Raw genomic sequence first — 13,419 nt, 5'->3', positions numbered from 1 at the left:
AAAAAAGATGAGTCATTGTCATAGGAGACCCTCTCCTGAGGGGAACAGAAGGCCCAATATGCAGATGGGACCCACTTCTTGGGGAAGTCTGCTGCCTCCCTGGGGCCCAGGTTAAAGATGTGGTGAGAAAACTTCCTACCCTGGTATGGACCTCAGATTTTGTTCCATTATTGATTTATCAGGCAGGCAGCAATGAAGTTTCAACAAGAAGTCTGAGGGCAATCAAGAGAGACTTCAGGGCCTTGGGATGACTGGTTAAGGGTTCAGGAGCACAAGTAGTGTTCTCCTCTGTCCTTCCAGTTGCAGGGAATGATGAGGGAAGAAACAGGAAGAGCCAGCAGATCAATACCTGGTTCCAAGCCTGGTGTCACTGGCAGAATTTTGGGGTTTTTGATCATGGGTCAGTCCACATGACACCAAGCCTGCTGGTGACAGATGGGGTACACCTGTCTCAAAGGGGGAAAAGGATCTTTGTTGAAGAGTTAGCAGGGCTCATCATTGAAAGAGCTTTAAACTAGACTTGAAGGGAAAAGGGATAAAACCAGGCTCGCTACAGATAAGCCTGGGGGCAGTATACCAGTGTTTGAGGGACAGTGTGCTAGCAAGGTCCTTCGGTCTGCCATCTCAGTGGAGGTAGGGGATGGAGATCCACGCAGCAGCAAAGAAACAAGGGTTGTCAATGCATTAGAAACCACGGAAGCACCTGAGTACAGCCACATAGGAATTAGGGCTTCTCCGCCAAAGAAGGTGGCAGGATCAATAGCCCAACTGAAGTGCATCTACACCAATGCACGCAGCATGGGCAGGAAACAGGAGTTGGAAGCTGTTGTGCAGCTGGAAAACTATGACATAGTTGCAATCATGGAAACATGGTAGGATGACTCACACAACTGGAGTGCTGCAATGGATGGCTATTGTGGTGGGTTGACCCTGTCTGGACGCCAGGTACCCATCAAAGCCGTTCTATCACTCCCCCATCCTCAGCTGGACAGGAGAGAGAAAATATAACAAAGGGCTCATGGGTCGAGATAAGGACAGGGAGAGATCACTCAACCAATTACCATCACGGGCAAAACAGACTCAACTTGGGGTAAATTAACTTAATGTATTACCAGTCAACATGAGTAGGGTAATGAGAAATAAAACCAAATCTCAAAACACCTTCCCCCCTCCCTCCTTCTTCCTGGGCACAACTTCAATCACGGATTCTCTACCTATCCCCCCCCAGTGGTGCAGGACGACAGAGAATGGGGATTATGGTCAGTTCATCACACGTTATTTTCTGCTGCTTCATCCTCCTCAGGGGGAGGACTCATCACACTCTTCCCCTGCTCCAGCGTGGGGTCCCTCCCACAGAAGACAGTCCTCCACGACCTTCTCCGATGTGGGTCCTTCCCACGGGCTGCAGTTCTTCACAAACTGCTCCAGCATGGGTCCCTTCCATGGCGTGCAGTCTTTCAGGAGCACACTGCTCCAGCATGGGTCCCCCATGGGGTCACAAGTCCTTCCACAAAACCTGCTCCGTGGGCTCCTCTCTCCACAGATCCGCAGGTCCTGCCAGGAGCCTGCTCCAGCGTGGGCTTCCCACGGGGTCACAGCCTCCTTCGGGCATCCACCTGCTCTGGCATAGTATCCTCCACGGGCTGCAGGTGGATATCTGCTCCACCGTGGACCTCCATGGGCTGCAGGGGGACAGCCTGCTTCACCATGGTCTTCACCACATGCTGCAGGGGAATCTCTGCTCCGGCGCCTGGAGCACCTCCTCCCCCTCCTTCTTCACTGACCTTGGTGTCCGCAGGGTTGTTTCTCTTACATGTTCTCGCTCCTCTCTCCACCTGCAGTTTCTGTGCCTGCCACAACTTTTTTCCCTTCTTAAATATGTTATCACAGAGGCGTTACCACTATTGCTGATTGGCTTAGCCTTGGCCAGCAGTGGGTCAGTCTTGGAGCCGGCTGGCATTGGCTCCATGGGACATAGTGGAAGCTTCTAGCAGCTTCTCACAGAAGCCACCTCTGTAACCCCCCCCCGCTACCAAAACCTTGCCACACAAAGCCAATACAGCTATAAACTCTTCTGAAGGGATAGGCAAGGAAGGACAGGTGGTGGGGTATGTTAGGGAGTGTTTTGACTGACTAGAGTTTGATGATGGTGATGAAAGGGTTAAGCGTTTATGGGTAAGAATCAGGGGAAAGGCCAACAAGGCAAATATCATGGTAGGAGTCTGTTATAGACCATCCAGCCAGGATGAAGAGGCAGATGAAATATTCTATAAGCAGCTGGGAGAAGTCTCACAATCACTAGCCCTTTGTTTTAGGGTGGTTTCGAGGATTCCCGAGAAGGCGAACACGCACACACTAACTATAAGGGGAAAAAGCAAGCATTTATTAACTACAGATGTGCGTTATGCTAAGGGTATCTTGTAAAGCAAATTAACATACCGACCCGAGGACTGTGAGGAAGATGGACCATCCGTACATTCTTGCGCTGTCTTGCGCCGTGAGCTCAGCCCAGCAATCGGTAGGTGCCAGCTTTACGTGGGCATCCCCACGGAGGCAACAGTGGCCTCGCCATACACCAGCCCGATGCTCGTCAGAAAAATCCCGGTATTTATACATTTGCAGAGGAACGGGTTTCGGCACACGTGGCCAGCGGGTGCCAAAACACACCTCGATTGTAACATAGGGAGCCTATGATGCATGCGCTCGCTGGCCAGGCGCCCTGCATGAGCCATAGCCACCCTGTCTATTGGTTCATGGGCTCTGTACATGTGGCATATTGTCATCATCCAGCAGTCACGTGCCAATCATGCACGCAGCTGTGCTGTGCAACAGCCTGCTGCCCGTCCTCCCCCGGTATTGCTCAGCTCTCTTATCTCCATGGTCAGCATTCCAAGCAACAGGCAACAAACCATCCATTTTCTGTGCTGACTGCGTTTTCCTCAGCTATCTACCTCTCCCCCAGTGTTCATCCAGGGACCAAAATCCCATCTTTTAACCCATCTGTATACACCCTTGTTCTCATGGGGGGCTTCAACTTACCAGATGACTGCTGGAAATACAATACAGCAGAGAGGAAACAGTCTAGGAGGTTCCTGGAGTGTGTGGAAGAGAACTTCTTGACACAGCTGGTGAGTGAGCCAACTAGGGAAGGGGCCCTGCTGGACCTGTTGTGTGTGAACAGAGAAGGACTTGTGGATGATGTGATGGTTGGAGGCTGTCTTAGGCATAGCAATCATGATAGAGTTTTTGATTCTCGGAGAAGTAAGGAGGAGGGTTAGCAGAACTGCTACCTTGGGCTTCTGGAGGGCAGACTTTGGCCTGTTTAGGGGCCTGGTTGACAGAGTCCCTTGGGAGGCAGTCCTGAAGGGCAAAGGTGTCCAGGAAGACTGGAGATTCTTCAAGAAGGAAATCTTAAAGGTGCAGGCCATCCCTATCTGCCAAAACACGAGCCGGTGGGGAAGAAGACTGGCCTGGCTGAACAGAGCTTTGGCTGGAACTCAGGAGAAAAAGGACAGTTTATGACCTCTCGAAGAAGGGGCAGGCCACTCAGGTGGACTACAAGGATGTTGTGAGTTTATGCAGGGAGAAAATTAGAAGGGCCAAAGCCCAACTAGAACTTAATCTGGCTACTGCTGTAAAATTCAATAAAAACTGTTTCTATAAATACATTAACAACAGAAGGAGGGCTAAGAAGAATATCCTTCCTTTACTGGATGTGAGGGGAAACATAGTGACAAAGGATGAGGAAAAGGCTGAGGTACTTAATGCCTTCTTTGCCTCAGCCTTTAATAGTAAGACCAATTGTTCTCAGGGTCCCCAGCCCCCTGAGCTGGAAGACAGGGAAGGACAGCAGAATGAAGCCCCCATAATCCAAGGGAAAATGGTTTGCAACCTGCTATACCACTTAGACACACACAAGTCTATGGGGCCAGATGGGATCCACCCAAGGGTACTGAGGGAGCTGGCAGAAGTGCTCACCAAGCCACTTTCCATCATTTATCAGCAGTACTGGCTAACCAGGGAGGTCCCAGTTGACTGGAGGTTATCAAATGTGACGCCCATCTACAAGAAGGGCCAGAAGGAGGATCCAGGGAACTACAGGCCTGTCATTCTGACCTCAGTGCCAGGGAAGGTTATGGAGCAGATCATCTTGAGCGCCATCACGCGGCACGTACAGGACAGCCAGGTGATCAGGCCCAGTCAGCATAGGTTTATGAAAGGCAGGTCCTGCTTGACTAACCTGATCTCTTTCTATGACAAGGTGACCTGCTTAGTGGATGAGGGAAAGGCTGAGGATCTTCTCTACCTGGACTTTAGTAAAGCCTTTGACACTATTTCCCACAGCATTGTCCTGGAGAAACTGGCTGCTCATGGCTTGGATGGGTGTACTGTTCGCTGGGTAAAAAACTGGCTGGATGTCTGGGCCCAAAGAATTGTGGTGAATGGAGTTAAATCCAGTTGGCGGCCGGTCGCAAGTGGTGTTCCCCAGGGCTCAGTATTAGGGCCAGTTCTCTTTAATATCTTCATCAATGATCTGGATGTGGGGATCCAGTGTACCCTCAGTAAGTTTGCAGACGATACCAAGTTGGGTGGGAGGGTTGATCTGCCTGAGGGTAGGAAGTCTCTACAGAGGGATCTGGACAGGCTGGATCGATGGGCCAAAGCTAATTGTATGACATTCAGCAAGGCTAAGTGTCAGGTCCTGCACTTGGGTCACAACAATCCCTTCTTGGAGCCGGCTGGTATTGGCTCTGTCGGACATAGGGGAAGCTTCCAGCAGCTTCTCACTGAATCCACCCCTGTAACTCCCCCCTCCGCTACCAAAACCTTGCCACACAAACCCAATACAATACAGTTTAGTGGTGGACTTGACAGTGTTGGGTTTGCGGTTTTACTCAATGATCTTAAAGGTATTTTCCAACCTAAATGATTCTATGATTCTATGATTCTATATCCAGGTCACAAACTGCCAGGCTTAAAATGCAATTCTTACAGCACAGCTTATAAAGTGACTTGCATTCAGTACAGCAGCAGATCACTGATGTATTTTCTGTGCAGAGCGCTGATAAATAAGGAGTATCTGCACCCAGAGCAGAGTGCATGGGTTAAAGACAATAGTCTTTCTGGCCATGTCACAGCCTTCACTTGTATCTGAACAGTTGAGTTACTCAAGTATCTCAAAACAAAAATACATTTTGTGTTTGTCCTTGCGTGATTAGACTTGCAGCATCATCCTGAGAAGCGATTGTTCTATGATGCTGTCACCACCTTCCAAGCACTTTCCACAAGGTGTTAGTGTTTTCAGAGTTACTATGGGTCTTCCATGATGGTGCTTTGCACAGACTACTCTAGAGAGGGAACCACTTTCTCTTTTTTTTTTTTTCTTTCTTTCTGCACTGAGAGCAGTGGTAAGCTCTCCTGAATCGCATCTGGCACTGTCCTCAAACATCCGACAATTATGGCATTAAAAACTCTCTGATAGCTCACATATAAAATATTTGCATTGGTACCTGAACTGGAACTAGGTCAAAGTCACTGTTTCTGCTGAGTGGTTTTTTTCCCAAATATGTGCAGTTTTGAGATTTGAGGTTTTATTCAGTCATCTGTGTGGTGTTCCTGTTTTGGCCTCTGCATCTCATGGCCAGTTCAGTAGGTTAGCACTCTCCAATTTACTTATTCTCATCTTTGTAATGAGCTGTTCTTGCTTGTTCATTTTCCAAGGGTGAATTCCATTTTAGTAGGTTGTGAAGGAAGGTTCTTCAAAATAATTGCCTTCTGTGTATCCATGTTCCTTACCTATGGTTCTTTGCAGTTTTTGCTAGATTCCTGATGTAGTACAAGGAATTGAGGAATGTGTGGGTCCAGAGTACCTTCTACCCTTGGATTGATGATTGAGTTCTAAGTGAATATTGCTAACTAAAAAAACCTTTAAGCCATCATGTTCTCTACTATGTTTGTAGATATTTAGTGGATATTGTCTCAGAGGCATGTTTATGAATATGTAACCTTTTCTTTTTCAGCTTTTAAATTAATCTTTGGTTTCAACTACTGTTGTTAGTCATGTTAAGACACATCCCTGGAGTGTTGCTCTGAGTAGGCATTCAGAGATTGGTTTCTTTACAGGAAAGAAAATCTATCTATCTGAAGTTCTTTTTCTTCAAAGATATAAGTCTCTGGGTTAACATTTAATCACTCTGCAAGGACGAGTTGAAGAGATTCTTTAGCTACTTGTAGGGGGTTTTTTACACCCCTTTTTCTGACTGGCTTTTATGTGGGAGTTATTGCTGCCTATTTTCTCTAAGAACTAACTTTAGTGTGTGGGAGGGGCAGCTTTGCTGAATTTGAGATGCTTTTGAGTGCCTTTAAGTGTCATGGAGGACTTAACATCTTGAGAGCTCCCTCCTGGCCTTGTCCTAAAAGCACTGACTGAAGAGTGATACTCCAAATACTCCAATGAGAATTTTTTTTTTTTTTTAAAGGACAGGGATTACAGGTATTTGCCTTCTTTAATACCTTCAGAGTAAAAAATGCTTTTTTGTTGTTAGGTGAAAGCTTGTTTTCTATGCCATGCCATAACTGTCCAAAGCCCTTGTAACAGCTTGCTTTATACACTTGTGTTTTTGCTGCAGATCCATCAAGGCGCAGTCCCCGTCTCATACACGGTGACAACGGTGGCACCACATGGAATTCCACTTTGTACAGCCCAGCACATACCACCCTGCAGCACACAGCAGGTCCCAGGTTGTTCTGTGGTATTCAGTGGACAGCATCTTCCTATCTGTAGCGTGCCTCCTCCAGTAAGTATGGTTCTCTAGTTATATTGATCCTGGACTTAGGCTTAGGAGGTGGAAAGCCTGGACTTTCACTGCCCATACAGCTTTCCCTGATGTAAAATAAAAACTATTATTTCCTGGGGTAAATTGTAATGGTATATATAATATGGTATATACAATAGTGCAAGCTTTAGAGCTAGTAAATGTATTGTGCTTCCCTGCTCCCTTCATAGAATTATACCATATTCTCATGTATTTTTGACTCAAAATGGATGCTGGTTTATGATCTGGTCTCTTACCCTATCCATTAGCAGCTATTCTACATATATTCAGAAGCTTACAGGAAAAGACTTTCAAAGTTCATCAAGTAATTTTAGGAATCTCACCTAGAGCTTTTATCTGGAAATGGTCTTATAAAATTGTACAGCTACAGCTAATAGCTCTTTATGAAAGACAGGCAAGGAAGCAGAGAGGATTGCCCCTTACATGAAGGAGTAGCTCAAGCATATAGAGCTCTTCTAGGGAATGGGTGACAGGCTGTTTGAGAGCTTGTGGGTCAGGAACAGAGAAGAGACTAGTAAGGGGTGATATCATGATATGAGCTTGTTACAGACCATCTGATCAGTGTGAAGAAGGGGACAAGACCTTCTTTAAGTAACCTGAGGAAGTCTCCAGATTATAGACCCTAGTTCTTATGGGGGACTTGAAACTCCCTGACATCTGCTGGAAGGGCAATAATGGAACAGAAATAGTCCAGGAGGCTTCTGGAGGGTGTTGCAGGGGGTGAACGATGACAAAAACTTCTTAATACAGGTGTTGGATGGGCCAACTGGGGGGGATGCACAGCTGGATCTGCTGCTCATGAACAAGGAAGAACTAATTGAGGATGTGGCAGCCTCAGCTTGAGTGGAGCTCAAGATCCTGAGGGGAGTGAGGAAGGCAAGAAGCAGAGTACAGACCTTGCATTTCAGACCATTCTGTGCACAGCTTTTGCTTTACCTATTAAACTGTATTTATCTCAACCCATGAGTTTTCACACTTTTACACTTCTGATTCTCTTCCCCATCCCACTGAGGGGAGGGGAGTGAGTGAGTGGCTGTTTGGTGTTTAGCTGCCTACTGGGGTTAAACCACAACAGTCCTTTTTGGTGCCCAACGTGGGGCTCAAAGGGTTTGAGATAACAACAGATTTGACCAGAGTGTATTGGAGGGGACTTATAATTATTATATCAGTTTAACAGATGCTGGTCGTGATGTTCACTTAACTGTCCTCAACATTGTTTTATCTGATCCGTGCCATGCTCCCTTTTTTTGCTGTACATCAAATTTGAGAGCTTGTTAAAGGCTGGTTTTGGCTTTTGCAGTTTGCTGTGCTTGGTGGTGTTTTGCCTGGGAGAATTATGATAAAAGCACTTGCCTTGAGCCTAATCTGGTATTTGGGCCCTGCACTGATGCCTTCCCTGTACTTCAGGAACCATCTCATGGAGACAATTAACAATAACAATTACACTTTTTCCCTTTTCACCTCTGAGAGGCATTCAGTGGAAGAAATACAGAATGGCACCTTCCCCTTCTTCTATGGGGGAGATGTTTTCTCCCTTGTTACAATAACTCTTCAGTATCTTGAACATCCTTGGATAACCAAAACACTCCTATTGGTACCTCTGAAGAATATTTTTTTGTTTTTTTCTAAGGTTAATCAACTATTTAGGAATATCACCCAGGGATATGCCCCGAGGCAGTGTGGTTATGGGTGGCAAGGGGTGTGGGAGAATATGGGCAGGTACCTAGAATGGTTGTCACTGATGGTCTGGAACTTCACCCCCGAACAAGTGTGAGATCCTGATGAAGTGACAGAATGTTTGAAAAAAAATGCCCTGGCCCTGGCTATGCCAAAAAGACACAACTTCTTGCACTGTGCTGGGGCCTGGCCTACGCCTACTGAGCACTATTCAGGACCCTCAAGGAGAAGAGAGGGTCTCTGGATCTGAAGACATACAAACAGACACTGTGGCTAAACCAGAGACCCAACCCTCAACTATGTCAGTTGCTCCAGGATAGTCAAGAAGAAACAACGGAAGCAGAGGTAAACTTGTTTAGTAAGGGAGAAAGAAGCTTCTCCTGAGAGGGAGCAGGAGGGAGAATCAGAAGAGGCAGCCTGTTCTGCAGCAGGGCAGTCACAAGAACAGGAGAGGGAAGAGACTGAAAGCATAAATGAGTCAGAAACCACCCTGTCCCTGAGTGAGCTGCGAGATATGCAAAAAGATTTCAGCTGTCAACCACACGAGCAAATTATCCACTGATTGCTCTGATGCTGGGATATTGGGGCCAATAGTCAGGAATTAGAGGGTAAGGAAGCCCAGCAGCTGGTATCCCTTGCTAGGCATAACGCCATTGACAAAGGGATTGGAAAAGGGGCAACAGTCCTTAGCCTCTGGAGGTGCCTTCTGTCAAGTGTGAAGGAAAGGTATCCCTTCAAGGAAGATCTTGTAAATTACTGAGGCAAGTGGACCACCATTGAGGGATGTATCCAGTATCTGAGGGAATTAGCTGTGGTGGAGGTGATCAACAACCTCATAGACACCTGGGACAAAGAGCATGGCATTGAATGGGTATATGACATCCCCTATCATGCACCAGCCTCCGGGAAAATTGAACGATACAATGGACTGTTAAAAACTACACTGAGAGCAATGGGTGCTGGGACATTCAAGCATTGGGATACAAATTTAGCAGAATCCACTTGGCTAGTTAACACTAGAGGATGTGCCAGTTGACCTGGCCATGCCCAATCAAAACCCCTATGTACTGTGGAAGGAGATAAAGTCCCCATAGTACACATAAGGAACTGGCTGGGAAAGACAGTCTGGGTTATTCCTTCTTCCAGAAAAGGCAAACCCATTTGTGGGATTGCTTTTGCTCAAGGACCTGGGTGTACTTGGTGGTAATGCAGAAGGATGGGGAAGTCCAATGTGTACCTCAAGGAGGTTTAATCCTGGGTGAAAATAACCCATGATTTGAGTTGTATGGTGCCATTGCTGTATGATGCCAGTGTTATATGATGCTGTATGTTGCCACTGCTGTGGCTTCCATATGTCAAAGGTATTATAACAGGAACCCCTTGCCGCTAGCCAGGCTAGGAGCAAAGGGAGGAGTTCATTGCAATGTTAGACCCTATAACTTTGTCCAAAGGGACCAGGGGTGGAGATTGTAATGGAAATACCTTTAAATTGTTGTAACCCATGATTTGAGTTGCATGTTATAGGAAGTACTATAGCAGGAACCACCCAGACCAATAGAGGATGTGCCTCACAAGAAGCAGTGCAAGTGCAGCAGTGACCTGACCTGAGCTGGCTTTGGTGCCCAATAACTCCACACAACACACCACCTCTCCTGTCCTGAGTGACCACCATAACATATGGAGCCCAAAGTCATGGAATAAATGAACTGAATAGACATTCTATGGACATTTTACAGTGGTAGTCCATAGACTAAGGGAATGATATCTGTGGAGAATGTATTGGTTTTAGCTGGGATAGAGTTAATTTTCTTCACAGTAGCTGGTATGGGGCTATGTTTTGGATTTGTGCTGAAAACAGTGTTGATAACACACCCATGTTTTAGTTATTACTTGTTAAGGTAATTCGCACAGTCCAGGCATCTGGTATTATCCCCACAGTTTGTACCCTAGGTTTCCTGCAGAAGAGTCTCAGGTGCCAGATTATATAAAAAAATAATTTAATTGAGTGGTACAGCAGTAGGAACAGCTTGAGCTGGGTGCCTCCGAAGAGGGACCCCGAACAAAGAAAACCCGGGGCAATTATGCCCTTACAATCTACGCACCCACCCCTCACACACTCTTCATGCACCTTTTGGTCCAACAGCAATTTCTGTTCTGGGATCTTTTAACACCTTATTGGATTCCTTCTCTGCCTCCAGGCAGGCCATTAACTGTTCTTATCTTGTCGAGATGCAGCTTCTGCTGACAGTTGTAGCCTCCTTATCTTCTGGTTTGCGCTGGCTCTGAAGGCCCTCTTTTGCTTAACTAGGTAAAAGTTCAGCATATCTAGGTGAAAGTTCACAGCTTGGGGCCTAAGGCTTCAGCAAATCTAGCTACTCATGCTAAGTAAGTAATGCTAAACAAACAGTCTACCAAATCGCACAACATTATGCTATAACCCCTGCGTCCTAATGCTAAATGATTTGACTCTGAGCAATTCATTCTATTAAAAACTTACTTACTTAAGCTAAGCTAAATAACTAGTATTTCTTAACATTACTGAACAGTGCTTGCACAGTGTCAAGGCCTTTTTTGCTTCTCACACTGCCCTGCCAGCGAGTAGGCTGACTCCAACTGACTAAAGGGATATTCCATACCATATGATGTCATGCTCAGCAATAAAAACTAGGCAGGGAGGGGGAAGTTTGCCGGGGCTGCCATTTCTCAGGGACGGGACAGGCATCAGTTGGCTGGTGGTGAGCAGTTGTGGGTTTTTTGCATCACTTGGTTTTCTGGGTTTTGTTTTTCTTTATTGGTTTTTTCTCTTTTTTTCTTATTAAACTGTCTTTATCTCAACCCATGAATTTTCACACTTTTACCCTTCTGATTCTCTCCCCTATTCCACTGTGGGGGGAGTGAGTGAGTGGCTGTGTGGTGCTTAGCTGCCTACCAGGGTTAAACCACAACACTGCATCTGTGTGCACACGCCTCTATCTCTCTCTCTCTCTGCATCTGTGTGTGTGCGCGCCTCTGTCTTGCTCTGTCTCTCTGTGTGTCTGTCTGCGTGTATCTCTGTGCACATGGATCTCTCCTCTGCCTCTGTGTATGTCTCTGTGGCTCTGTGAATGCATCTGTATTTCTCCACGTCTTTGTGTAGGCTTGTCTTTCTATGTCTGTGTGCAAGTATGTCTGTATCACTCTGCATCTGTGTGTGCTTGCATCTTTCTTCCTCTGCATCTGTGCACGTCTCTGCATCTACCTGCATGAGCGTCTCCCAGATGGTCTTCCTCTGCATCTGTGAGTGCATGCATTTGTGTCGGTCTGTCTGCCTCTCTCTGTCTCACTTTGCTCCTCTGTGTGTGTGCATGTCTCCGTTCCTCTGTGTGCACGTAACTGTCTCTCTCTTCCTCTGCTTTTGTGTGTATGCGTGTCTGTCTCTGCATCTGTGTGCGTGTACATCTCTCTGCATCTGTGTGTGCATGCCTCTCTTCCTCCTGCATCTGTGCGCTCACATCTCTGCCTCTCTCTCTGCGCACATATCTTTCCACATGTGTGCTGTGCATCTGTCTGTCTCTCTTCCTCTGCGTCTGTGTGTGTGCCTCTGTGTTTCTGTGTCTGGGGGTGCTCTAGTCTGTGTATGTGCGCACACATCTCTGTCTCCTCCTCTGCATCTGTGTGCGTGTGCCTGCCTCTGCCTCTCTGTCTCTCTTACTCTGCACACGTGACTGTTTCTTTCTGCCTGTCTCTGTCTCTGTGTCTGTGTACACACAACTCTTAGTGTGTGCACATCTCTTCATCTGCATCTGTGTGCAGAAGCGTCTCTGCGTCTGTGTGTGCGCACGTCTCTGCTGCTCTTCCTCTGCATCTCTCTTCACACATGTCCCTCTGTCTCTCCACCTGTGCATCTTTGTGTGTGCATGCATCTCTCGGTCTCTCTTCCTCAGCATCTGTGTGTGCGCATGTCTCTCCATGTCTGTGTGTACATGCGTCTGTCTTCCTCTGCATCTGTGTGCAATGTGTGGTAGGTTGACATTGGCTGGCCACCAGGTGCCCACCAAGCTGCTCTCACTCCCCCCTCCTCAGCAGGACAGGGGGAGAAAATAAGATTAAAAACTCATGGGTCGAAATAAAGGCAGTTGAATGAAACAAAGCAAAGGCCATGCACGGAAGCAAAGCAAAAAAAAATTATTCTATACATCCCATCAGCAGGTGCTGTCCAGCCACTTCCTGGGAAGTAGGGCCTCAGTATGTGTAGCGGTTGCTTTGGAAGACAAACACCTTAATAACAAATGCCCCCTCCTCTACCTTTCTATTAACTTTTATTGCTGAGCATGACATCATAGCGTATGGAATATCCCTTTGGGTCACCTGTCCCAGCTATGTTGCCTCCCAACCTCTTGCCCACCTCCAGCCATTGGGGGGGGTTGGAGAGACAGCCTTGATGTTGTGCGAGCGCTGCTCAGCAGTAGCCAAAACATTGGTATGTTATCAACGTCATTCTAGCTACAAATACAAAGCACAGCACTATGAGGGCTGCTATGGGGAAAGTTAACTCCATCCCAGCCAGACCCAGTACAATCTCCACTGCTTATTCCATCCCATTTGCATCATGCTCATTCCACATAATTTGAAACATTAACATATCTTCTGATCACCCCATTGTATGTTTCACATTCCTGAAACCCCGTCCTGCCAACACTTGTAACTTATACGACATAATTAAACCATCTTTTCATCCAACACAGATTTATACATTCTCATTAACTACTATCCCTTCTCTGACGTGCGGAAAACAGACTCCACAATCAGTGAGATTGTAAAGTAGGTATGTTCATTCAGCGCTGGGCAGCACGGGGGGTAGTCCCACCAAAGTCGTGCGCGCCCGACTCGGCAGTTCGCCTCAAGTTTATACAGTCAGGTATTACAT

General features: G+C 46.8%; 1 protein-coding gene across 1 annotated transcript in view; it reads left to right on the top strand.

Moving 5' to 3' along the window:
• Nucleotides 1–13,419, top strand: part of LOC138683547 (E3 ubiquitin-protein ligase RNF38-like) — a 93,436-nt gene that overhangs the window by 34,257 nt on the left and 45,760 nt on the right. Inside the window, exon 4 of the mRNA XM_069775534.1 lies at nucleotides 6,630–6,797. Within this exon, the coding sequence (XP_069631635.1) occupies nucleotides 6,630–6,797 (168 nt within the window). The remainder of the gene's footprint in view (nucleotides 1–6,629; nucleotides 6,798–13,419) is intronic.

The sequence above is a fragment of the Haliaeetus albicilla genome, chromosome W (assembly GCF_947461875.1).
Source record: "Haliaeetus albicilla chromosome W, bHalAlb1.1, whole genome shotgun sequence".
Lineage (NCBI taxonomy): Eukaryota > Metazoa > Chordata > Aves > Accipitriformes > Accipitridae > Haliaeetus > Haliaeetus albicilla.
The sequence above is the reverse complement of the archived record's forward strand: the minus strand, read 5'-3'. Positions and strand labels throughout refer to the sequence as shown.